Source organism: Lithobates pipiens, unplaced genomic scaffold (genome assembly GCF_037356315.1).
Source record: "Lithobates pipiens isolate NorthernLeopardFrog02 unplaced genomic scaffold, aLitPip1_a1.2 Scaffold_18, whole genome shotgun sequence".
NCBI lineage: Eukaryota > Metazoa > Chordata > Amphibia > Anura > Ranidae > Lithobates > Lithobates pipiens.
In genome coordinates this window covers 632,917,962-632,942,656 of record NW_027507758.1, presented here as the reverse complement: position 1 = coordinate 632,942,656, position 24,695 = coordinate 632,917,962, and the positions used below count along the sequence as shown (strand labels likewise).

Here is a 24,695-nt window from a genome sequence, read left to right as displayed (position 1 = left end):
TAAGTGTAGAATTAAAAGCTGTTTCATTTCCCCAAAAAGGGTTAAAAACACTTACAAGATATGTAGACTGGCAGAGCATATCATTAATATCCATGTAGGTGGTCCGGCATGAATGCAGTGGTCACTGGCATATACCAGTTCTTTAGGCTGTGTGTGTCCAGTAGCAGGGAGGTCCAGGGGATGCCAACAGGAAAAACAGCAGGGAGCTCCAAGAGAACTGACAGGCCATCCCGCAATCACAGTCTCAAAACACAAGGATCCTGGAAGTGACGTCAGTGGCAGGAGACAATAGCCAGCAACCAGCGTGGACCACAAACAGGAAGCAAGACAGGAAGCAGTCATCAAAGATGGACGCGTTTCGGAACATCTCATTGGTTCATTTATCAACCTGATGACTGTGTGTGTGTATGGGACTAATTTTTACTACCTGGGCGGACCTTAGGGGCGGGGATATGTAAATGGCCATTATCACAATATAGGTAAGGTATAGGACAGGAGGAGAAACAAACAAAATCCCTAGCCAAAAAAAAAAAAATATATATGATTTCATACAGAACAACAACCAATAAGCGACATTTAAAAATAATAATAATTTTGTTTGGATAGGGATTTTGTTTCTGTTTCTCCTCCTGTCCTATACCTTACCTATATTGTTGCTGGTTATTGTCTCCTGCCGCTGACGTCACTTCCAGGATCCTCGTGTTTTGAGACTGTGATTGCGGGCTGGTCTGTCAGTTCTCTTGGAGCTCCCTGCTGTTTTTCCTGTTGGCATCCCCTGGACCCCCCTGCTACTGGACACACAGCCTAAAGAACTGGTATATGCCAGTGACCACTGCATTCATGCCGGACCGCCTACATGGATATTAATGATATGCTCTGCCAGTCTACATATCTTGCAAGTGTTTTTAACCCTTTTGGGGGAATTAAACAGCTTTTAATTCTACACTTAGAGGCGCCTTTTCTTTGTTTTTCTGGCTTTATGTTAAGTCCATGCTTGAAAAGTTCCTTGATGTCTCCTTGACTGATGACCCCATCCACTACCTTCTTTTTTAAATATTTCGAAACAATCATAGACGTTGGCCAATCATATCCTAACAGCGGCTAGAACAGCAATCTCTAGGTTTTGGCTTTCTACTTCTCACCCCACCCATCCCATAACCAATTCATACATACTATCACTATGGATCGGCAGCACATCCACACACAAAATATAAATGGATTCCTATATTGAAAATGATAAAAGCAATGAATGGGCACCGCTTGAGACCAGAGCAGCTTCAAAACAGTATGTATACTGATTTCCTCTTTACAGGGCTGGATAGGTTAGTGTTAGATCATGGATGTTAGTAGATGTAGAGATTGTAGTGTTAGGCTGGACTTCCACTTAAACTGACAAACTGGATCTATTCAATAAAGTCCAGCACTTGGAGGGTTGCTTTGACTTATATCACTTTACTGCATATACTTTCCAAGTATGCTGTATATCTATTGGCTTTTGCAAGCTGTAATACCTATATACCCTCTTCATGCTGTAATACCTATATACCCTCTTCATGCTGTAATACCTATATACCAGTGATGGCGAACCTTGGCACTCCAGATGTTTTGGAACTACATTTCCCATGATGCTCCACTACACTGCAGAGTGCATGAGCATCATGGGAAATGTAGTTCTAAAACATCTAGGGTGCCAAGGTTCGCCATCACTGCTATATACCCTCTTCATGCTGTAATACCTACAGTATATACCCTCTTCATGCTGTAATACCTACAGTATATACCCTCTTCATGCTGTAATATCTATATACTCTCTTCATGCTGTTTGTGATGGTTGTGTAATTCAATCCATTGACTATTCTCCTCTACTGTTTTGTGAAATACAATTACAAAAAATAATTCCCAGCACCGCTCACCTCTCCTGTCAGCAGCTCCGTCATCTTCTTGGTGACTTCTAGAATCTTCTCCATGTTGTGTCTCTCAGGTTTTAGGGAGTCACATGGAGGCACTGTGATGGTCATATGATCACTGGACTTCACAAGAGGAAATCTCTGTATTGAGGAACCAATAGGAATATCATGTTAGAATTACAGAATCCTCCTCAACTCTTCCGTCAGGTCTTTGTTTTAGTAATAGAGTTAAGAGTGATGTCATGTGACCTCCCAGAATCCTTTTCACCTCCCCGGTCAGGTCTGTGTTTTATTAATAGAGATAAGAGTGATGTCATGTGATCTCCCAGAACCCTCCTCACCTCTCCGGTCAGGTCTGAGTTTTATTAATAGAGATAAGAGTGATGTCATGTGACCTCCCAGAACCCTCCTCACCTCTCCGGTCAGGTCTGTGTTTTATTAATAGAGATAAGAGTGATGTCATGTGACCTCCCAGAACCCTCCTCACCTCTCCGGTCAGGTCTGAGTTTTATTAATAGAGATAAGAGTGATGTCATGTGACCTCCCAGAATCCTCCTCACCTCTCCGGTCAGCAGGTAGATGATCTCCAGGGTGAAGTTTAGTATCTTCTCAGTCATGTGACTCCGGTCCTCCTCCATCCTCATTGGTGCCATCATTTGGTCTATACAGGTCTCCTTGTAGACGGATAACTTTGGGAAATGAAAGTAAGAATTATTTGGATGGTTTTGGTCACACAATAATAGGATGTGGATGTGAGGGGGCAATAGGTGGGTTTCTGAACATTCAAGAAATACTGCCCCCATGGGAACACATTTTTTTATTATTATTGTTCAGGAAAAAGTACAGATGTTAAGTGAGGGCAGAGTAGGCTTCTCTGAAAAGAAGGGTTTTCAGGGATCATCTAAAAGCAAACAGAGCAGGAGATAGTCAGACAGATTGGGGTATGGAGTACCATAGGATAGGAGAGGCTTGGAAAAAGTCCTGAAGGTGAGCATGGGATGAGGCGACAAGGGAACTAGAGAGCAGGAGGTATTGGGAGGAACGAAGTGAATGATTTGGTTGGTATTTTGAGACTAGGTTAGTGATGTAGCTGGGGAATTGTGTATGGCTTTGTAAATTATTGTTAGTATTTTGAATTTAATTTGTTGGGTGAGTGGTATGCAATGAAGGGATTGGCAGAGAGGGGTAGCAGACAATAAGCGTTGATGAGGTGGATGAGCCTTGCAGCAGCATTCGTAATGGACTGAAAGGGGGATGGCCTATGTAAAGGTAAGCCAATGAGGAGGGAGGTGTAGTAGTCGAGGCGAGAGATGACCAGGGAGTATATTAGGAGCTTTGTGGTGTCATTGGCTTGGAAGGGGCTTATCTTGGAGGTGTTGCTTAGGATGAGGCGGCAAGATTTATACAGTGATTGGGTGTGGGGCCGAAACGGTAGTTCAGAGTTCAGGATTACACCTAGGACCTTGGCATGCGGGGATGGGTTGATAGTTGTGTCATCAATCTTAGCAAGGAAATCAGGAAAAGAGACATGTGGGGAAGGAAATATTATGAGATCGGTTTTGGATAGACTGAGTTTTAAGAAGTGGTGTGACATCCAGGCTGATGTGTCTGTTAGTAAATTAGTTAAACATGAGAAGACAAAGGGTGGGCTGAGGGGTAGAGAGATAAATTTGCGCGTCATCAGCATAGAAATGCTATTGGAAGCCATGGGAGGGTATCAGCTGACCCAGGGATGTGTAGATGGAGAATAGGAGAGGTCCAAGAATAGAACCTTGAGAGACACGTACAGAGAAAGGAAGAGAGAGTAGAATTGTAACCCTAAGGCTCCTTTCACACTGGGGTGTTTTTCAGGCGATACAGCGCTAAAAATAGCACCTGTAAAGCACCCTGAAACAGCCGCTGCTGTGGTGCACTTGCAGGGCGGTCAAAAAAGTCCTGGAAACTGTATCTTTGAAGCACTGTAGGAGAGGTGTATTTACCGCACCTAAAGCGCCCCTTCCCATTGAAAACAATGGGGCAGCGCTGCAAACCCGCCTGCAAAGCGCCGCTGCAGCGAGGTTTTCACCCTTTTTCGGCCGCTAGCGGGGGTTAAAACTGCCCCCCCTAGCGGCCGAATAGCATCGCTAAAATGACGGTAAAGCGCCACTAAATATAATGCCGCTTTACCACCAATGCCCGCGACGCTAGAGTGTGAAAGTAGCCTAAAGGTGCAGTTGGATAAGTAGGATGAGAACCAGTGAAGAGCACAATCATGGAGACCAAAGAAGTATAGTTTTTATTTGAGGAAAGGGAGGTCCAGGAAGAGTACAGAATATTGTTCATGGGTTTTAGGCATTAGTAGGTAATTTGTGAGATGAGAGCAGTTTCCGTGGAGTGTTGAAGGCGAAATCCAGACTGAAGGGGATCAAGAATTTTGTTCTCAGTCAGATAGTTATTCAGTCAGTTGTGGACCAGACGTTCAAGGAGTTTGGAGAAAAAGGAGATGGGCCTTAGGTTGTTAAGATTGGCGGGGTCCAGTGAGAGCTTTTTAAGAATGGGGGTGACTAGTGCATGTATTAGAGAGTTGGGGAAGATGCCAGAAGAGAGGAAGAGGTTGAAGATGTGAGTTCGAGAGTGTAGAATGGAGCCAGAGGGTGACTGAAACATTTGCAAGGGAGCAGGATCCAGGGACAGGTGGTTAGGTGAGCGTTAGAAAAAAGTTTAGCAACCTTGTCTATAGTAGCGGGGTTGAATAAGGGAAGCAATGATTGTACCTGTGGGCATAGGGCTTTAAATGGTGGAGGTATCTGTGCATTAGAGATCACCTCACAAATTGTATCAATCTTATTTTTGAAGTGATTGGAGATCTCCTGGTCAGTGAGTAAGTTAGTGGGTGGAGGAAGAAGTAGAGAGTTAAAGGTAGAGGACAGTTGATGGGGACGGGATGAGAAGGTGTTAATGAGAGTGATAAAATAGGTCTGATTGGCCCTGAGGAGGCAGCAGATGTATTTTTGAAGGGAACATTTATATTGGTCTATGCCACAGGTGCTCAAGAGTGCAGCTACGTTTTCTGAAACTTCTGGCGTCATCTGTTTGCCAAGGTTGTAGGGGTCGGGACCTGATTCTGTGTGTAGTGAGGAGGCAAGCTTGTCTAGTGAGCTGTTGTAGACAGAAGTGACTAGGTTGGGGCAGGACAGGGGTGAGACTTTGTCAAAGAGGTGGTCAGTAGCAAAGAAGAGAAGGTTTGAGGTGGCAAAAGTTTTTACGGGTAACCGTTAGGCGGTTGGAGGGAGAGGAGGTAGAAAACAGAAAGGGAGCAAAACTAATAAGGTGGTAATCAGAGAGAGGGAAAGGATTGTTGGAGAGGTTGCACGGGGTGCATAGATAGAAGAATACAAGGTCAAAAGTGTGGATAGCAGAGTGAGTAGCAGCAGGTATCCATTGCTTCAGGTTAAGAGAGGAGGTTAGACTGAGAAAATTAGAAGTAGCAGTAGTATTTGCATTAACAGGAATGTTGAAGTCACAGAGAATCATTGTGGGGTTTATAAGACAGAAAGTAGGGTAGCCAGGCAGAGAAGTCATCAAGGAAGGTTGATACTGGTCCAGGGGGCCGGTAGATGACAGCAATTCTTAGAGAAACGGGAGAAAATGGACAAATACAATGTGCCTCAAAAGAAGAGAGTGTCAGAGTGAGAGGGAGGGAGGTGGGTGAAGTACCTGATAGGTGCTGTGTGGGGCCAGGATTTCCACTCTGCCTCACTTCTATCTGCTGGGTCTGGGGGAGTGAGTCCAGAGAAGGCCACCATGGGAGAGGGAGGCAGGAGAAGCAGTGTCAGATTCATGAAGTCAGTTTTCAGTAATGGCAAGAAGGTCAGAGGAATTTGTGTTAAAGAGGATGTGGAGCTGAGTTCGTTACAGACAGAGCGGGCATTCCGGAGGGTGCAGGAGAAGGGGAGGCTGTTTTTTGGGAAGAAGAGAAATGGAAAACAAGTTCTGTGGATTGCAGCTGCTGCAAAGGGTGTAGGATGATGGAAGGGTTTGGCACAGTTAAATGATGGAGGCCCAGGGTTTGGGGATATGTCACCAGAGGTTAGGAGAAGTATAGGGTGAAGCAGGAAATGTGTGAGAGTGAGTTATATGAAGAGACATACCTGAGCACCCTGGAGAAACACTAGAGAAAAGAACACCAGCAACAATTAATCATCAACTGATCCCCTGAAGGGGTTAATTTATGTATTACCTTCTCTGCCGCCAGATCCAGAATGGTCTTCTCTCTACGTCCTATAAATTAAGACTTCCTGTCTTTACCTGACATCACTTCCTGTCTGCATTCCATAGAGACTTCCTGTCTGGGTAGAGGTGAGATCACCACCTTGTGGAGCTCAGAGGAACTGCAGCCCCGAGAAACATCTTGTAGTGTGCACATGGCCTTGTGCTATGTGTGTATGTACTGTATAGAGATGGAGCTCCTGCTAGAACAGCGGAGAAGGAAGCCAAGTCTAGGAGGGAGACTGACAGAAACCACAGCAGACTTGCAGGAGTGAGCGAGGAGGATCCGATTCCTTTGCCATCGGAGGTGAGGAGAGTGTGAAGGATGTTGGTGACTCTGGTAGATGAAAAGCTGGGAGTCATATTGGTCTGGTGAGTGGGGAAGCACCACTAAGGGGGCACCCTCACCATCACGTGTGTAAGAGGAGGAAGAAGGCGTGGTTACACTACAGCTGCCACAGTTTGGAGCACCGAGAACTTTACACCTTATCAACTTTTCATTGATTGGTGGATTTTTTTAAGAAGTAGATGCAAAGTGGAAGCAGTGGACTTGCACAGAATACTATATTGAGTACAAACTATTATATGATTACATGAATTTGCACAGATTTTTACTTTATTTAATATAGCAGCAAATATCGTAAGGTTAATGAAGTAGATGCAAAGTGGAAGCAGTGGATTTGTAGGGAACAGCACCTTGAGGACAAAGCACTTTATGTTGTATATACATTTGCACATGGTTCAGTTTACCTAATTTATTGATAAACACCAAAGGATCAGTGAAGTAGGTGTAAAGTGGAAGCAGTAGATCTGCAGAGAATATTATTTGAGCCCCTAGCACTTTATATATGAATGTCTCCACATATTTTAGTGTATTTGTGATGATTTATGTGCACACACAATAGGACAGCGCTGTGACACATAATGCTCTTCTAGTTGATAAAGGGAACACTTACCTTTGTTACAGCAGCAGTCCGGTATAAGTTATTTCTGTAGGTATTTGAGTTGTTACACATAGCGCGGGTTTTATTCTATTTATATTGGGGACATAATTGCCCAAATCTGGGGATCAGGAGCCATTTCCACCCTTTACTCTCGGCTGGGGCTCTTTGTATCCATATAACAGATGTTCTACATGACTAAATCTGACATCAATTTTACTGCAAAATCAAAGGGGCCAAAATGTCTCCCCCCCCGAGCAGTAATATATTTCTATCCCCCTTGGTGGGAGTGGAGATGACCCATCTATTACGATATACAGTACAGTATATCCTTATAGCTATAGATGTGCAGTCAAGAGCGGCACAGTGGTGTAGTGGTTAGCACTCTCGCCTAGCAGTAAAAAGGGTCGCTGGTTCGAACCCCAACCAGGACACTACCTGCCTGGAGTTTGCATGTTCTCCCTGTGCTTGCGTGGGTTTCCTCCGGGTGCTCTGGTTTCCTCCCACACTCCAAAGACATGCAGGTAGGTTAATTGGCTTCTGTCCAAAAATTGGCCCAAATATAGGAATGGGAACCTTGGCTTGTGGGCTCCTTGAGGGTAGGGACTGATGTGATTTGCAATGTACAGGGATAGGGACAATTGTAGATACTCACTCAGGATGGACTGGTGTCTTTATTCAGCCTTACTAACTATGTAAGAGAACATAAAAAATTAAATAATAATATGCTGTCCCCCCTCTACATTGTAAAGCGTTGGCTCTATATGAATCGTGTTTAATAATTAAAAAAAAAAAGCTGAGGGTTGTAGCTTGGTGACCTGGGGTCACAGAGACCCCAAATTTGGGGGGGAGGGGGGTAGGTAGCTGAAGTTCTATCCCGCCTCTGGTAAACATTTTGGGTGCCTATGACCTATAGTTCCAGAGATACAGGCCTCCTTGTTCAGCCTGCTTGAGTACAGTTTTTGAAAATATAGTAAATTACCTTAAAAATAATATATAATAATTATTTGTTTATTACTTACTTATGGTAAATAACACCTTGCAACCAAAGCCAATTCTGACACTTCTCTCCTACATGTAAAAATCAGAATTTCTTTGCTAGAAAATTACCCAGAATACCCAAACATATTATATATAATATATATATAGTTTTAGCAGACACCCTAGAGCAGGGCTCGACAAACCCCGGGCGCCTGGTCGCATTTGCGCCTAGAATTCGTGTCCTGGCGGCTGGGGCAACGCTGCTGGGGTATCCCGTCTCCATTTGGACCCCGAACTCCGCCGCGCAATTGCATCGGGCCGCGCCGGCCAGTAATTGAGGCCGCGGCTTTGCAGCCTTCTAAAATCTTTCGGTGGTCTGGCGCCATCTTGTGGTGGATGTAGAAATTACACCCTATTCCAATAATGCTAATTCCTAATGGAGTGAAGCTCCCCTGCCTGTTTTTCACTGCCCGCCCATTTCCTTCCCAAAGTGAAGATAAGGAAGTGATTGCGGGCGTCATCTGGCGCCTTTTGCCCAACGGTGAGTGTGGTGGCTGGTAAATGGCTTCTCATTATATTATATATATATATATATATATATATATATATTATTAATTTATTTATTAATTTAATTATATATATATATATATATATATATATATATATATATATATATATATATATATATATATATATATATATATATATATATATATAAAAAAAATTTTTTGTAAAAAGTAAAAAAAAAAATATATTTTAATTAAGGAAAAAAAAGGGGGGGGGGGGGGGGCTGCGGCGCTATCTTCCCCTCACTCGTCTCCATGTCAGGCCAGGGACAGGTCCGGATCGCCGTTACCGACCTGGCTCCTAACTTTTTAAGCTGGCTCCTAGATTCCAAGCAAATTTGTCAAGCCCTGCCCTAGAGCAGTGATGGTGAACCTCGGCACCCCAGATGTTTTGGAACTACATTTCCCATGATGCTCAACTACACTGCAGAGTGCATGAGAATCATGGGAAATGTAGTTCCAAAACATCTGGGGTGCCAAGGTTCGCCATCACTGCCCTAGAGAATAACATGGTGGTCATTGCAACTTTTTATGTCACACAGTTTTTTTTTGGGGAAAGAAACTGAAAAACACTGATCCAAAACGGTGTTAGTTTAGGACAATGCCACCACGTGTGCAGGAAGGATATCCTTGTTGTCCATATTGTCTCCAGCAAAGTGGGGAGTAGGAGGAGAACTTGGATAGGCATGTTGGAGTATAGTACCAACGGTGAACAAGTTTTAGTTGGGATTCTCAGTGTGTGGTACATCTTGAATGTTTAAGTACACTGTTGGTGGCGTTGTACTATTGTAGATTGTGGAAGGTTGGGGAGATATCTTTTTCCCACAACATCATAGAGTGAATGAGATTTTTCCTTTGAAGAGGGTAGTGTGATATTCCTTTTTGGTTAGTGGAGTAGTGTTAGGATGCACTTGGATAAAGGAAAGAAGATCTGGTGGAATTTTGATCTCTTTTGTTACAGATGGAGTCAATTACGTGTCTGATACAAAGGTATTTGTAGAGGTCTTTGTGTGGCAGGTTGAAGCGCGATTGTAATTCTGAGTACGGCCTTAGCCCTTGTACACACAATAGGACACATTCCGTCGGAATCTCCGATCGGACCGTTTTGTTGGATAATCCGACTGTGTGTGGTATGCATCGGACTGTTTCCGTCTGACCCAATTTTCCAACTTGGAAATATTTTCCGACAAACTGGTCCGATCGGACATACTCCGATCATGTGTACAAGGAAGTGCCACACATGCTCAGATCAAATTCCTACATCAAAGCTATTGGCTACTAGCGTGAACGTAGTCCCGTCGTAACGAAATTACGTCATCACGTTCTGAAAGATCGGATTTTCCGACAACTTGGTCCGACCGTGTGTATGCAACAGTTTCGGACACAATCCGTCGGACAAAATCCAACGGATTTGGTTGGCAGAATGTCTGACTGTGTGTACAGGGGCTTAGTGTTGCTCCTTCATAGAGGTGTCCGATGGTAGTGATTCATGCTTCCATCCAGTTGCTGAGGGAGAGGTCTTTAGTGAAGAATTCAAGGGTGCAGAGAGGAAGAGAGTTGTAGTTTGAGGAGGCCTGACAAGGTTGTGAGGATACACTAAACTTCCAGGATTTTTCAGCCGCTATCATGGTAAGAAGTTTGAACAGTGGGGCAGGAAGTCCCAATGACCGTGCTCCTAATGCCCCGTACACGCGATTGGACAAACTGCCGGACTTTGCAGCGGAGATTCGCTGGACTTTTCCGAATGAGCGGCCCAGCCCACATACGACCGGACTTTTCCGGCAGACTAGGTCCGACGGACAATCCGCCGGACTATGGTGGGCAGGACTTTTGAAATGAACGGACTTGCCCACACACGGATTAAAGTCTGTTAATTTTAAACGCAGCTCCAGGTAGACGGACTAGTGAAGAAAGTCAATGTCGCCACTTCCATCGGCGAGATTGACACATCACTGGTCCCATCACCTGGTATGGATTTAAAGGGGAAGCCATACGCTGAAAAAATGGCATGGGGGTCCCCCCAAAGTCCATATCAGACCCTTATCCAAGCACATAGCTTCGGCCTCCCCACCCCAAAGCACCTTGTCCCCATGTTGATAAGGACAAGGGCCTCTTCCGAACAACCCTGGCCATTGGTTGTCGGGGACTGCGGGCGGGGGCTTATCGGAATCCAGAAGCCCCCAGATACCGCCCCCCCACCCTATGTGAATGAGTATGGGGTACAATGTACCCCTACCCATTCACCTTGTGAAACAAGTGTAAATAAAACACAACACAAGGTTTTAAAATAATTTATTAGACACCTCCGGTGGTCTTCCGTCTTGGGAGGGGTCTTCTTGCCGGACTCCTCCGCTATCTTCTGCTCTTTTACTAGCGGAGGAGCCCGGCCTTCTTCTTCTTCACCGCTGCCGTCCGGGGGTCTTCTTCCGACTTCGGGGTCTTGTCCCCCTCTTCGGTTCTTCTTGCCGGGCCTCTGCTTTCTTCTTCCAGCTATTTTACTAGCGGTGGCTCTGTCTTCTTCCTTCTTCTTCCCTTTCCTGACTGGCCAGGCTACGTGCTCGGGATAACATATAACATATAAACTTCTTGTCTCATTGTAGATGTAGCCTAGCACTACCTTGCTGTCAGTGTAGAGCTGGATATTCTTGAGGTCAATGTCCATCTCTGAGGTTATTAGTTTTGCTAGTTCAAAAGCTAGTACTGCAGCACAAAATTCTGGCCTAGGTACAGTGTGCTCAGAGTGTGGAGATAGCTTTGCCTTGCCCATGACGAATCCTACATGGCATCATGCTGTAGTGTCGACAGTTCTTAAGTAGGCCACAGCAGCTATTGCCTTGATAGAAGCATCACAGAATATGCAAAGGTTTTGGCTCTGTGTCTTTGTAGAGGGTACAGGAGCATATGGGTATGAAACATGGAGATCAGATAAGACTGATAGAGAGTTCCCTCACTCTACCCAGGAGTTCCTCTTATCAAGAGGTAGTGGAGCATCCTAGTCGGATGTTTCACAAATCAAGTCTCTAAGTAGGGCTTTACCTTGAATTGTAACAGGTGCCGCAAATCCTAATGGATCATATAGGCTATTGATTGTGGACAAGACACCTCTGCGAGTGAAGGGCATTTCTTCTCCATTTATTTGGAAGGTAAATGAATCAGATTTCAAGTTCCAAAGTAGAACTAGACTGCGCTGTACAGTTAAAGAGTCTGTACCTAGATCTAAGTACCTTAGCTCATTAGAATGGTCTTGAGCAGGGAAAGCTTCCATTACCTCTTTGCTGTTGTAAGCAATCTTGTGAAGCCTGGGATTAGAACAAGAGAGCATTTCCTGTGCTCTATTAAGAAGACAGATTGCAGACTCACTGGAAGGTAAGGATTTCAAACAGTCATCTACATAAAAGTCTTTCTCTGTGAATTGTTTTGTATCTTGAGGGTAGGGACTGATGTGAGTGTACAATGTACAGGGATAGGGACAATTGTAGACACTCGCTCAGGTTGAACTGGATGGACTGGTGTCTTTTTTTTAACCTAACTATGTAACTATCTGAGCCGTACTCAACTTCACCTTGTTGGGTGAAATGTCTGAGTTCATAGATAGTGACTGCAGGTGAAGAGCTATTGCCAAAGATTTGTATCCTCATGCGATACTCTGAGATGTCTTTGGAAGGGTCATTGTCTCTGAACCAAAGGAACCTTAGGAAGTTTCTGTCTTCCTCTCTGACCATGAAGCAATGGAACATCTGTTGGATGTCAGCTATGAAGGCAATAGAATCTTTGCAGAAGCTTAATAGCACTCCCAGGAGTTTGTTGTTGAGTTCTTGGCCTGTCAAGAGGTCATCGTTCAAGGAGACACCCTTGAATTTGGCACTAGAGTCAAACACTACTCTGATTTGACCTGGCTTTTTAGGATGGTACACTCTGAATATAGGGAGGTAGCAACACTCTTCAGAGTCTTTAAGGGTGGGAGCTATCTCGGTGTGACCTTTCTCAAAGATCTTCCCTATGAAAGAAAAGAAATGTTCTCTCATCTCTGGCTTTCTTTGTAAATTACGCCTAAGGGAAGAAAAACGTTGTAGCACTTGTTCTCTGTTATTGGGTAAGCATTGTCTCTGTGGTCTGAAGGGAAGAGGTGCGATCCAGCTGTTTGTGCTATCTTTGACTAGTTCTTGCTCCATTATTTCTAAGAGGCGTTTGTCCTCAATAGACATTGCCACACGATTGTCATCTTTAGTTCTTTGAAAGACTTGGGCACCCTAAATGGTTTTCGTTCGCTGTCACAGGCAAAGTTGTCACTAGTTGGGCTTGTGAAGGGACAAGACAAGTGGGTGGTGTAGGCTGATTCCTTAACAAGGAAATGGTTGTAGCGTGGCTGGAAGAGAGAGGGACGCCCTTTCTCTCTGGAATATTTGTGAGCCTGCTGCTAATGGAGTTAGGTTTGTGCACTCTTCCTAGACAAACATCTCCTATGATGACCCATCCGAGGTCTAACCTCTTAGCATAAGGAGCATTGTTGGGACCATTAATTTTAGCTCTTGATTTGTGGACTCGTAAGCTATGTCTCCTAAGGAGTAGGATAATCTGAGCCTGAGGGTCAAGTTCTGGTATCAGATGCGCTATGCGTTTCAAGTGTGGGTGATGAGCAGCCACATCTGGTGCAGGAATTTCTATGGTCAGGGATCTGGTTGCATTCGATAAGAGTTGGCTAAGACAAGAATGATCGTCTGTCAATGGACTCGACTTGGTAGCCGGATGCTCTCCTTCCTGCCGTCTCCACTATTCCAGCACAAGTTTTTAAGGAGTATGGGATGCTGGGGCCTTTCATGCCAAAGAAGGTTGAGCTGGCTAATGACTTGTTACTTTGGTCATCCAGAATTGCGTAAAGTTTAATAGCCTTGTCTTTTTGGCCTGCTAGGTAGACTCTGACTAGGCACATTTTGGAGCAGGACCTGCCACCTATGACTCCTTTGCAGACCTCTGTACATTGTGAAGTGATCTCTGGTGTAGTTGTAATGGTGTGCTCTTCCTCCCCACCATGCTCACTAGTGCTGAGAGTGTGTTGTAAAGTCCATGGAGTTGGCCCAGGATGTAAACCTGTGTTGTGATCTGAGCTGGCACATTCTGTGTATTTTAAACTGACCTTACAGTCCTTGGTGAGGTGAGATGTTGAAGAACATCACCTGTAGCAGATGTGGTTCTCCTTAAAGGAAGACCTTGCGGTCCTGCAGGGTTTTCTCTCTGAAGGCTCTGCATTTTAGGAGAGGATGTGGCTTCTGATGCAAGGGACACTGCTTACCAGGATCTTTTTTTTTTTGTCTCAGAGTTAGAGAAGCTGGCCGACCTGTGAAAAGAATCTGGAGGAGTCACGTTAGTTTTGTGTACTGCTACTGGAGGTTTGCGAGGGTTAAGTCCTAAAGGAGAAGCACACGACAATGTAAAATCAAAATTTGGATCATTTCTTGTTTTAGCTTGCTGACACACAAAGTCCATAAAAATAGAAAACGGAGGGAATGGAACATCATGCTGTCTTTTAAATTGGTATCCATGTGTAACCCACTGCTCTTGCAAGTTATATGGTAACTTTTGTACAATGGGGTTGACACCCCTGGCTGTGTCAAGGAATGCAAGTCCTTGTAAGTCCCCCTTGGATTTAGCTACTTTAAGTTCCATTAGCAAGTCACTTAGCTACCTAAATTTCTGGTAGGCTTTGTTAGGTATTTTGGGGAAGTTATCAAGTCTTTTGAATAGTGCACGTTCTACTGCTTCTGCTGAACCATAACACTCATCCAGTCTATCCCAGATCGTTTTTAAGACCAGTATCTAGGTGGTTTACATTTATTGTCCTGATACACCTGGCATGCTCGACAGACTAATTTCCAAGCCATTTGATAAGGAGATCTATCTCTTCACTGCAAGACAAATCTAAGTCTCTGATGGCATTTTGAAAGGAAGACTGCCTGGCTCTGTAGCTTTCAGGGCAGTTATTAAACTTTTCAAGTCCTTTGGTGACGAACTTGTGTCATGCAAAGAACTTTGCAAAGTCTATGGTGGCTTGGTTAGCCTGCTGTGTGTTGCCATGGTGAGATGGCTGTGTGTTGTCATACCTTTGAGGGTGTCAAGCCGGCCTCTGTCATACTGTTCTGGCTTGGACGCTGGTTCTGGAGGACGATTAGAAGGCTCTTTTATCTCAATTGTAGGGAGCCTGTTGTAGGAGGCATCACTTTGCATGGATTTCTCCTTTTTTTTTTTTTTTTTTTATTATTTTCATTGAACAGTTTTTGACATGCAACACAGATACAGCTTGGCACAACACCAGGCTAAATACTCGCCAACATAGCCAGTAAATCAAAAAAACATTAACACTGTCACTGTCAATCCTCTCCCTGTATTCCAGGTACCTTAGCTTCCCATCGTTGTCATTTAATTAGTGCTTTGGGGCTGGTTTTGAACAAATATTTATATGTCACTGATAAAGTCTTTGATAATTCCTCTGTCATTAGTGTGTCCTCTAAGCTAGAGGGGAAGGATTCAACTCTCACCTCCTTAAATTGCGCCTGAAAGGCGTGCCTTAGTTTCAAGTATCGGAAATATTGAGAGTTTGGGAGGTCATGTCTGGCCGTAAGGTCATTAAACGTCAAGAGTTCACCATCCCGTGTGATATTTTTAAGTAGCTTAACTCCTTTGTTCACCCATCCCATTATGTCCTCTAGGGTGTAGAAATATTTCAATTTCGGGTTCATCCATAGGGGGATTGACGGGGAAATTTCCCAAAGACTAGGGCAGGCCAATTTCACTGCTTCCTCCCATGCCTTTATCGTAGCTTTCATAGATTTGGTGAGGGTGAGTTCACATTTTAGGCCTCTATGAATGGCTAACTGAAGGTAAGGGTCTCTTAGAAATAGTAAGAGGTCATCGGCATACAATGCCTCATCAATATTGCCTACCCTAATTGCTTTAATTGCTCTCTATGCTACCGCCAACGGCTCCATCACTAGTGCAAACAAGAAGGGCGATAAAGGGCACCCCTGACGTGTACCCCTATCCACCGAGAAAAATTCAGATGTATGTGTATTCATGTGGATAGCTGTCAGTGGCCAACTATGCAAGAGGGATATCCATTGACGAAAGCATGGGCCAAACCCCATGCGTTCTAGGACTGCATGCATGAAATGCCAGTCGGCTGAATCGAAGGCTTTCTCAATGTCAATTGAGACAATGATTCTATAAGATGAGTCTAGGTTAGGTAATTGCAGGTGAGTGAACAGTCTCCTCAAGTTAGTGTCAGTCGACTTGCCTGGCATGAATCCTGTCTAGTCTACATCCACCAGAGAGGAGACTACAGCTGCCAATCTCCTTGCCAGGACCTTAGTTAAAATTTTAAGGTCCATGTTGAGCAAAGCTATAGGTTGGTAGGAGGAACATTCTAAAGGGTCCTTACCAGGTTTAAGTAATAAAATCATGTAGGCATCTAACATCGAGTCCGGTAACTTATTCTGTTGTAAACACTATTCTAGCAGTGTCGTGAGTCTTGGGGCCAACTGTTCCACATAGGCCTTATAGAAATCTGCTGGGAACCCGTCGGGTCCAGGAACCTTATTGGGTGGGAATGCAAAAATCGCTGCCGTCACCTCCTTGTTTATGATTTTGCCATCTAAGGTCAGTCTATCTTCATCAGATAACCTAGGAAGGGTCAGGCCATCCAACATGTTTCCCAAGGCCACCAGATCATATTGTCTACCCGGGGCATACAATGTCAAAGTATTTTTGGAATTGAGCTAAAATGTCTGTCGGGTCTTTGAGCAAGTCTCCACTATATCCCTTGATTATTAGAATATGGGTTATTTGGTTATTGTCTGATACCAATCTCGCTAACAGTTTCCCAGTCTTGTCCCCTTCAGCAAACAAGGAGTTAGCTAAATTTCTTGCCTCCGTATGCGCCAGATCATTACAAAGCAAGGAAAGGTGCCTCCTGGCTTCTAACAATACCGCGTAGGCAAGGTCTGAAGGATCCGCAGCATTCACCCTTGCACAATCTCTTTCCTTGTCTTGCAATCGCTGGATCTCCGCATTTTGATCGACCAGTGCTCTTTTGATGGCCGTTATGCATTCCCCCCTAATTACTGCCTTAAAGGCATCCCACACAACCGGATGCTCTGCTGTTTCAGTGTTTGTGGCCCAGTATTCCATGGTTGAGGCCAGGAGATGGAATGATACCTGTTCCTCCTGCAGCCAACCGGGGGCGAGCCTCCATCCTCTCAACTCCCTACTCATCGGGAGGAGCAGAGAAACCTGGAGGGGGCTATGATCAGATAAGCCCCCTGCCAAGTATTCCACACCCCTCACATAAGACAACATGGTCGGATTACCAAATGGCAGGTCAATTCTGGCTGATGAGTGATGTGACTGAGAGAGGTGTGAATAACAAACCTCAGTCGGGTTTTTTCGATCTCCATATCTCAGTCAAGTCAGCCACTGTGGCCCAAACCAGCAAATCCACTGACCCCCCCCCCCCGGGTTGGAGGAGTCCTTGGCCTCCAATGTGGCATTAAAATCACCCATTAGCAAAAGCGGGAGGTGTACAGGTGGGGCCAGCTTCACCAGTAAATCATATAGAAATTGTATGGAAAAAGGAGGCGAGACATATACATTAACCAGAAGCATTTTACAATTGCATATATCCAGAACCAGTGTCACATATTGTCCCCCCGGATCAGAGACCACCTGTTGGACTGTACATGGAACCACCCTACTAATTAATATTGAGACCCCCCTAGCAAAGGTGGAGTATGTGGCATGAAATGCCCTTTGTACCCAGGATGTGCGTAAAGCTAAAATTCTACTACCATCCAGGTGAGTCTCCTGCAGGAAGACGATATGCGGCTTTGCAATTTTTAGGTATTGAAACATCGCTGCCCTTTTAAATTTGCCATTTAAACCTCTCACATTCCAGAACACCAACTTGATTGTGTTAGCCATAATCCTGTAAAAAAATTATAGATAAGGTGCAGTGTAGGCTTAGGGTTACACCCAAACCCTCAATGAATACATTCCCCATCAAGTGAATAGCAGCCTTCACCAATTGGGGGATGGGAACAGAGTAAAAACTTTCCCCTTCATAAATAGAACAGACACATACCCCCCCCCCCCCCCTGCTGTTATACCAGAGATAACTTGTAAAAAAAAAAAAAAAAAACCTTGAAGAAAAAAAAAACTTCAAAAAATAACATTGTCCGGTATGCAGCTTATACTCCCAAACTTGTAAAACAATTAAGAAACAATTGTTGCTAGAAGGTCTCCCAATGCAGAATTTTCCGACAAGACTATGTATATTGTTCCTGGAGCTTCCAGGGAGCTCCACTGAATCAATACAGATGGAGCATGGTACAATAAGCTTTGGGCCATAGGAATGCAAATATATTGTATGGAAGACATATGTAATACTTTGGCGCTACCTAGTGTCATTAGGTTGTAACGGCCAAACACCCAGCTAATGTAGAAAAAGGAAAAATGCCATAGTTGCCAGGATTACTTAAACAGCAATTAACCATACTCAGATCTGTCTTGCTATAGAGCAAGATCCAACACTCTTCTCTTATTGAGTCATCCAAAATGTAGGTATCTGTCATGTTAAGGCACAACCGGTGCAACTGAAAAAATATACTTTGACCAGATTTGCAAACTTCTCATGAATTCCTATCCAGCCAGTCGCATGCATCTTGCGGGTTGTCCAAAAATTTCACTGTACCTTGGTGTTGAACACGCAGCTTTCTGGGGTACATCATACTATATTGCATATTTTTCTCCCGCAGTTTCCTCCGGACCTCAGTGAATGATCTCCGTTTGCGCTGTGTTTCAGCCGAAAAGTCAGTGAACAGCATTACTTTAGTGTTTTCATACTTCAGCTCTTGGGTTTTTCTGGAGGCAGCCAGGATCATATCTCGGTCCCTGTAGTTCAGGAATCGCACCAGAAATGGCCTGGGGTATTCATCCGGAGGACGCCTCCCTGTGGGAACTCTGTGGGCTCGCTCTACCACATATGTTGATGGCTGATCACCCAAAGTCAGAAGCTGCTTAAAGAAATTTTTCGGCAAAAGTGGTTGTGTGGGACCCTTCTGAATCCTCTGGCAGGCCCACCACCCGCACATTATTTCTCCTCTGCCTATCCTCTGTGTCATCTGTGTGGCTTTGCAGCAACTTTACTATGGCATGCAACTCGGATAATTGATTGCCTTGTGTGTGTGAGACATCCTCTACTTTCGATAGTCTCTCCTCTGCTACCGTGAGCCGCCCCCTGATCTTGTTTAAATCATGCCTGATTAAAGTACATTCAGTTGTCAAATGGTCTATGCTCACCATTACTGCGGCCTTACTTGCTGCGATTGCTTCCAGGATCGGGCGAGTGATCGCATCCTGGGCATCAGCCGGGACAGGAGAAGCTAGTCTGGCTCCACAGGCATCCGCCTCGCTTGAGTCTGTCCCACAAGCGTCCCTTGCTGCTGCAGCCATCCTCTGTGTTTTCTGTGCAGGCCTCGTGGAGAAGGGATGGGACAGCCGGTGTCTCTGTGTCAGGGCCTCGTGATGAGCGGGTCTGTCGCTGTCTCTGCGGAGTCTGGTGACCGGCTTTTCTCATGACCTGGTGTTCACCTGCCCAGATCAGTGTACCAGAAATGTCTATTTTTAAGCTCCACAGAGCGGATAATAAGCCGGAGTATGGCGGAGCTCCCAGGACACACGTCTAGCCTCTCCTGAAAAAATCATTGTTTTAAAAAAAAAAATAATAATTTGCATGGATACATGCCAAGGCAGGACCCAGACCCCCATACCCCTTTTATGGCCAATTACTTGCATATAAGCCTTCAAATTGGGCACTTTTGATTTCTCATGTACAGCTCCCAGAGTTCAATGGAGTTCGGTGATCGGGGCAGAACTTTTTCTCTGTTTTGGGAGTTTTACTGTGAACTGAACAGGGGGGTGTTCAGCCCATCTCTAGTGCATGAGTCTGATCTCAGTTATTAGGATTAAACCACCCCTGACATAGTAAACTAAGAGGTCTGTTTATAGAAAATTTGTTGGACACGAGTGACAATCATCTAGCCGTTACAAATTCTGGTCTTAAATTTAACACAGTGATTTCCTATGATCCACAGCTCCATCTAGTGACCAAAAAACGACAATCAGTAAAAATAAAAAATACTGCATTATGACCACTAGAGGGTATTAAGGAAATCAGTGTATGAAATGAAAAAATACATCCAATATTCATCACAGCTGGGCAAATGCTGCTCACATTCATTCAACTAAATAGAGGGTTACCATAACTTTAAAAACCTCAATCCAAAGATATATTGAACAAATCCCTCAAAATTAGTACATCACACAAGCCCATTGAAACCTAATTGCCGATGGATGGGGGGGTATGTCAGGGATGTTCATACCAAGGGAAAGGACATAGTAAACAGGGCTCCTGTAGCAGGATGAGCAAGCAGCCCGTCCCACAAAATGGAAAAGGGCTGGTGCAACATCCCACCTGGGGTGGTCTGGGCGTCCGTATGGCCAACTGAAAACATCACCCCCCAAAAAAAATATATAATATAAAAATTGGAAGCAGTGATTTTAATAATGCTTAAAGTGAAAAAATAAAAGTGAAATATTCCTTTACATAGTGTGAGGCGTGTACTAAACCCCCTGAGCCCTAATTGGCCACAGGCAGGATCTCTTCGCTGACAGGGCTGTGATTGGCCAAGCATGCGGGTCATAGTGCATGCTTGGCCAATCATCAGCCAGCAATGCACTGCGATGGCGCAGTGCATTATGGGCCTTGAGCGCCACTCAAATTTGGCGCGAATGGCCCATAATGTTTTGCCGAACCGCCGGTGTTCGAGTCGAACCCAACACTCAGCTCATACCTTCCCTCACTTACTCTTGGTGGGCGCTGGAACCGGCCCTGCTGCAAAATATTATATCAAGAATTGTAATTACACGCCCCTGTTAAACAGGGGAAGAAAAATAGGGTCTTAGGCAGTGGTGGTGGTGCCACAACACTGCAATCCCTCACAGATACTCTAGTTGAGTGCAAGAACGAGCCCTGCTGCAAAAATATTACAGCAAAAATTATAATTATATGCCCCCTGTTAAACAGGGGCAGATAAATTGGGCCTTAGGCACTGGTGGTGGTGCCCTGAAATAAAAATGTTCTTAGAAGCTATCAACATGAACATTGAGGAAGAATAGGATAGTCACTTAGCATTACAGGATAGTCACTCATCATAGGCAGTCTTGAAGGGATCTCACATTCATAGAAAAATTAATTGGTTACATCAGCATCAGGTGCTTGGTAGCTGGTGATCCAAGACTGATTCATTTTTGTGAAGGTGAGCCGATCAACTGAGTCTGTGGACAGGCGCACTTTGATCGGTTACAATGCCTCCAGCAGCACTGAATGTGCGTTCAGAAAGAATGCTGGATGCAGGACAGGCCAGTAGCTCAATTGCATATTGTACAAGCTCTGGCCAGTGATCTATCCTCAACACCCAGTAACCCAGTGGATTTTAAGGGTGGAAAGGTCTCCAAGGCTGATCTTGCCCCTAGGTATTCCTGCACCATGTAAATCAGATGCTGGTGATGGTTGCTGGAACAGATTAGACATTGGGGCTGCAGGCTACAGAATTGTCTGAACGCATCGGTCAGACGGCCACCTTCTCCACCGCTCCTTCTGTGACTGACTGAAGCCTCAGCAACACGTTGTCCAGGAGGACTAGGAAACTGTAACCTCCTAGGCTCTGGAAATGCATTGCACAAACCTTTCTGCAAGGCCTCCTGAAGATGTTTCATCCTCTGCTCCCTCTGCGAAGGCTGAATAAGCTCCGCAACCATGTAACGTGGATCAAGCAGGGGTTGCCAGCCTATAGTGATCCCTCTCCTTGATACAACGAATCTGGCTTTGCAGGATCAGGGAGGCCATGCAGCAAAGGTTTGCTGAAGTATTCAATCTGGAGTCCTCTGGGTCACTAAGGATGACATAATCCACAGCCATCTCCTCCCAGCCACGTACAAGTCCATGGGTTTCTGGGGACTAAAAACAATCCTTTTAAGACTGCTGCTGAGTGCCAGGCTCCACCTCCATGCTGACACAATCCTCATCATCCTCCTCTTCCTGTGTGTTTGGCGGGCCCGCAGGAATACTGTCAGGATAAATGAGGCCTTGAGAGGTAAGGAAGTCCTCCTCTTCCTCACTCTGTTCTGCCTCAAGTGCCCTGTCCATTATTCCACGAAGCGTGTGCTCCAACAGGAAGACAAGAGGGACAGTATCACTGATGCATGCACTGTCACTGCTCACCATCCTCGTGGCCTCTTCAAATGGTGACAGGACAGTGCATGTATCCTTGATCAGTAGCCACTGGTGTGGTGAAAAAAAGCCAAGCTCCACTGACCCTGTCCTGGTCCAATACTCACACAGGTACTCATTGATGGCCCTCTGCTGTATGTGCAGCCACTGCAGCATTGCCAACATTGAGTTCTACCTGGTGGGCATGTCACAAATGAGGCAGTTCTTGGGCAGGTTGCATTGCTTTTGAAGGCCAGCCGAGCACTGGCATTATATGACCAGCGGAAATGCCCACAGACTTTCTTGGCCTGCCTCAGGAGATCCTGTAAGCCCGTGTACCTGCACAAGAACCGCTGCACCATCAAATTACGGACGTGAGCCAAACAGGGAACATGGGTCAAGTGTCCCTGTTGGTGGGTGGAGAGGAGGTTGGTGCCATTGTTGCAAACCACCATTCCTGCCTGAAACTGGCATGGCGTCAACCACCTCTGAGTCTGCCCCTGCAGAGCTGACAGAATCTCTGCCCCAGTGTGGCTCCTGTCCTCTAAGCAGACCAACTCAACCGCATGGTAAATTTTTGCCTGAGTGCTTTCGTGGCCCCTTGAATGCCTACAGAGCACCGCTGGTTCAGAGGAGAAATCTGCAGAGGAAGAGGCCATAGAGGAGGAGGAAGAAGAGGAGGGGGTGGAGGAGAGAGGTGTGGCAGATCCCCTCTACTAGCATTTTTGAGGCGTGGTGGCGGAACAAGCTCCTACAATACTGCACCCTGTCCTGCATCCTTCCCAGCTGCCAGCAGACTTACCCAGTGCGCCTTGAAAGAAAGGTAACATCCCTGTCCATGCCTGCTGGACCATGAGTTAGCGGTAATATGCACCTTACCGCTGACCGCCTTGTCAGAACTTGTCAGAAGGCCATTCCGGTAGAGAGCCGGAATGGCCTTCCGTGAAAAGAAATGGCGTTTTGGAAACCTGCCACTGAGGTACTGCACATTCCACGAAAGGGGGCAGAGTCTACCAGCTGAAAAGGCAGCAGTTAGAGTGCTAGCAAATTAGCCAAGCTAGCATTCAGCCGCTGAGCATGTGGATGGCTGGGACCAAATTTCTTTGACGGTTTAGCAACAGGGGCAGGGAAATTTGCCTGCTACAAGTGGATGTTGGTAAAGTGACAGCAGATTGCCCACAAGTACTTGGCACACCTATTTATTCACCTTCATTCCTCTCGGTGCAGGTTTCTGAGAAGACTGAAGGTATAGTGGGGTTGGAGATCCCAGCTGATGAGGAGCAAGGAGAGGTCTGCCTTGTTCTTTGGTGTGGGTCTTTTAAATACTGTTGCCAATGGACTGCATGGGGGGGTCATCATATTTCTGGTCAAGCATGTGGTGCCCAAGCAGCTGCTGTTTTGGCCATCCTTGATATGCTTCAGACATATGTTGCAAACAGCAACAGTGTGATCTGCTGCACACATATCAAAAAAGGCCCACACCAAAGAACTTTTCAAAATACGCAGGGAGTCAGCAGCGCCCTGCACATACAGAGTTCTGCGGTGTGATGCAGTGGGGTGGCTGCACTTAAGATTGACCACGGAGGGCATCCCTCTTCTTTGGAGATGTGCCTGTTCCTCCTCTCTTCTATCAGGCACCCACGTAGAGTCAGTGACCTCATCGTCCCCTCCCTCCTCATCACTGGAGCAAACCTGGCAGTATGCTGCAGCTGGGGGAACATGACTGCCAGTTTCTTGTCCTTCTTGGGCACCCCCTCTCTTTGGGCTCACATTACTGCCTTCCCTTAACTTGGGTACCATCATTGGAACCTTAAAAATGCTGTGCATCCACCTGTAGCATGTACCCAACACTGTGGTCAAACAGTTTGGGGGACGCCTCTGTGCATGATGGTGGAGCTAGGGAAGGAGTGACTGATGACATTGAGTCAATGGAATAGGCCACTTTGGCAGCTGCATTGGTAGGCAAACTTCTCTGATCCTGGGTGACAGAGGATGAGGAGGATGAGGATGGCTTAGTTATCCACTCTAGCAACTCTTCTGCATGTTGTGGATCAACACAGCCAGCTGCCAAAAAAAAAGGACAAGCATGCCCCACGGCTATGTGCTGAGGATACACCGTGTCTACGACCAGCACTGTTGGCTGTAAACACAGAGCCTGCTTGCCCTCTTTTAGAGGCCTGTGAGCGTCTGCCTCTCCTTGGTAGCCTTCCAGACACGCTGTAAAATTTTATTAGCAAAACACCACCTGAAGTTTACTGGAAAAAGTACACCAGGAATGGCCTGCAGTCAGATATAGGCTTGGCTAGACTAGAATGCAGTAGATATATATATGAGGGTGTATATAGATTTTATGCACTGCAGATCACTGAATCACCTGCCTGAAGTGTATTAGAAACAGTACACCAGGAACGGACCTCAGTGAGATCTAGCTAAACTGTATGCAGTGGAGATATATACACACACACACAGTAGACTGACTAATTCTATATATATATATATATATATATATATATATATATATATATATATATATATATATATATATATATATATATACATACATACATACACTAAAATACACTGCAGCTAACTGAATAATCTGCCTGCCTGCTCAATCTAAATGACTCTCTCTGTCCATGCCAGCAATGACACACTACACAAGGCCGACGTGCAGCCAGCCTTATAAAGTGTGGGCATGGACTTAGTCCCCCTAAGCCATGATTGGCAAAAAGCA

At 45.3% G+C, this 24,695-nt stretch overlaps 1 protein-coding gene across 1 annotated transcript in view; it reads right to left on the bottom strand.

Annotated features, from left to right (window-relative positions):
- Window positions 1–24,695, bottom strand: part of LOC143986884 (uncharacterized) — a 97,796-nt gene that overhangs the window by 8,304 nt on the left and 64,797 nt on the right. The window contains exons 19-23 of the mRNA XM_077485290.1: window positions 18,383–18,704; window positions 13,934–14,048; window positions 12,174–12,693; window positions 2,468–2,593; window positions 1,914–2,048 (exon numbers count right to left, since the gene is read on the bottom strand). Coding sequence (XP_077341416.1) covers window positions 1,914–2,048; window positions 2,468–2,593; window positions 12,174–12,693; window positions 13,934–14,048; window positions 18,383–18,704 — 1,218 coding nt within the window. The remainder of the gene's footprint in view (window positions 1–1,913; window positions 2,049–2,467; window positions 2,594–12,173; window positions 12,694–13,933; window positions 14,049–18,382; window positions 18,705–24,695) is intronic.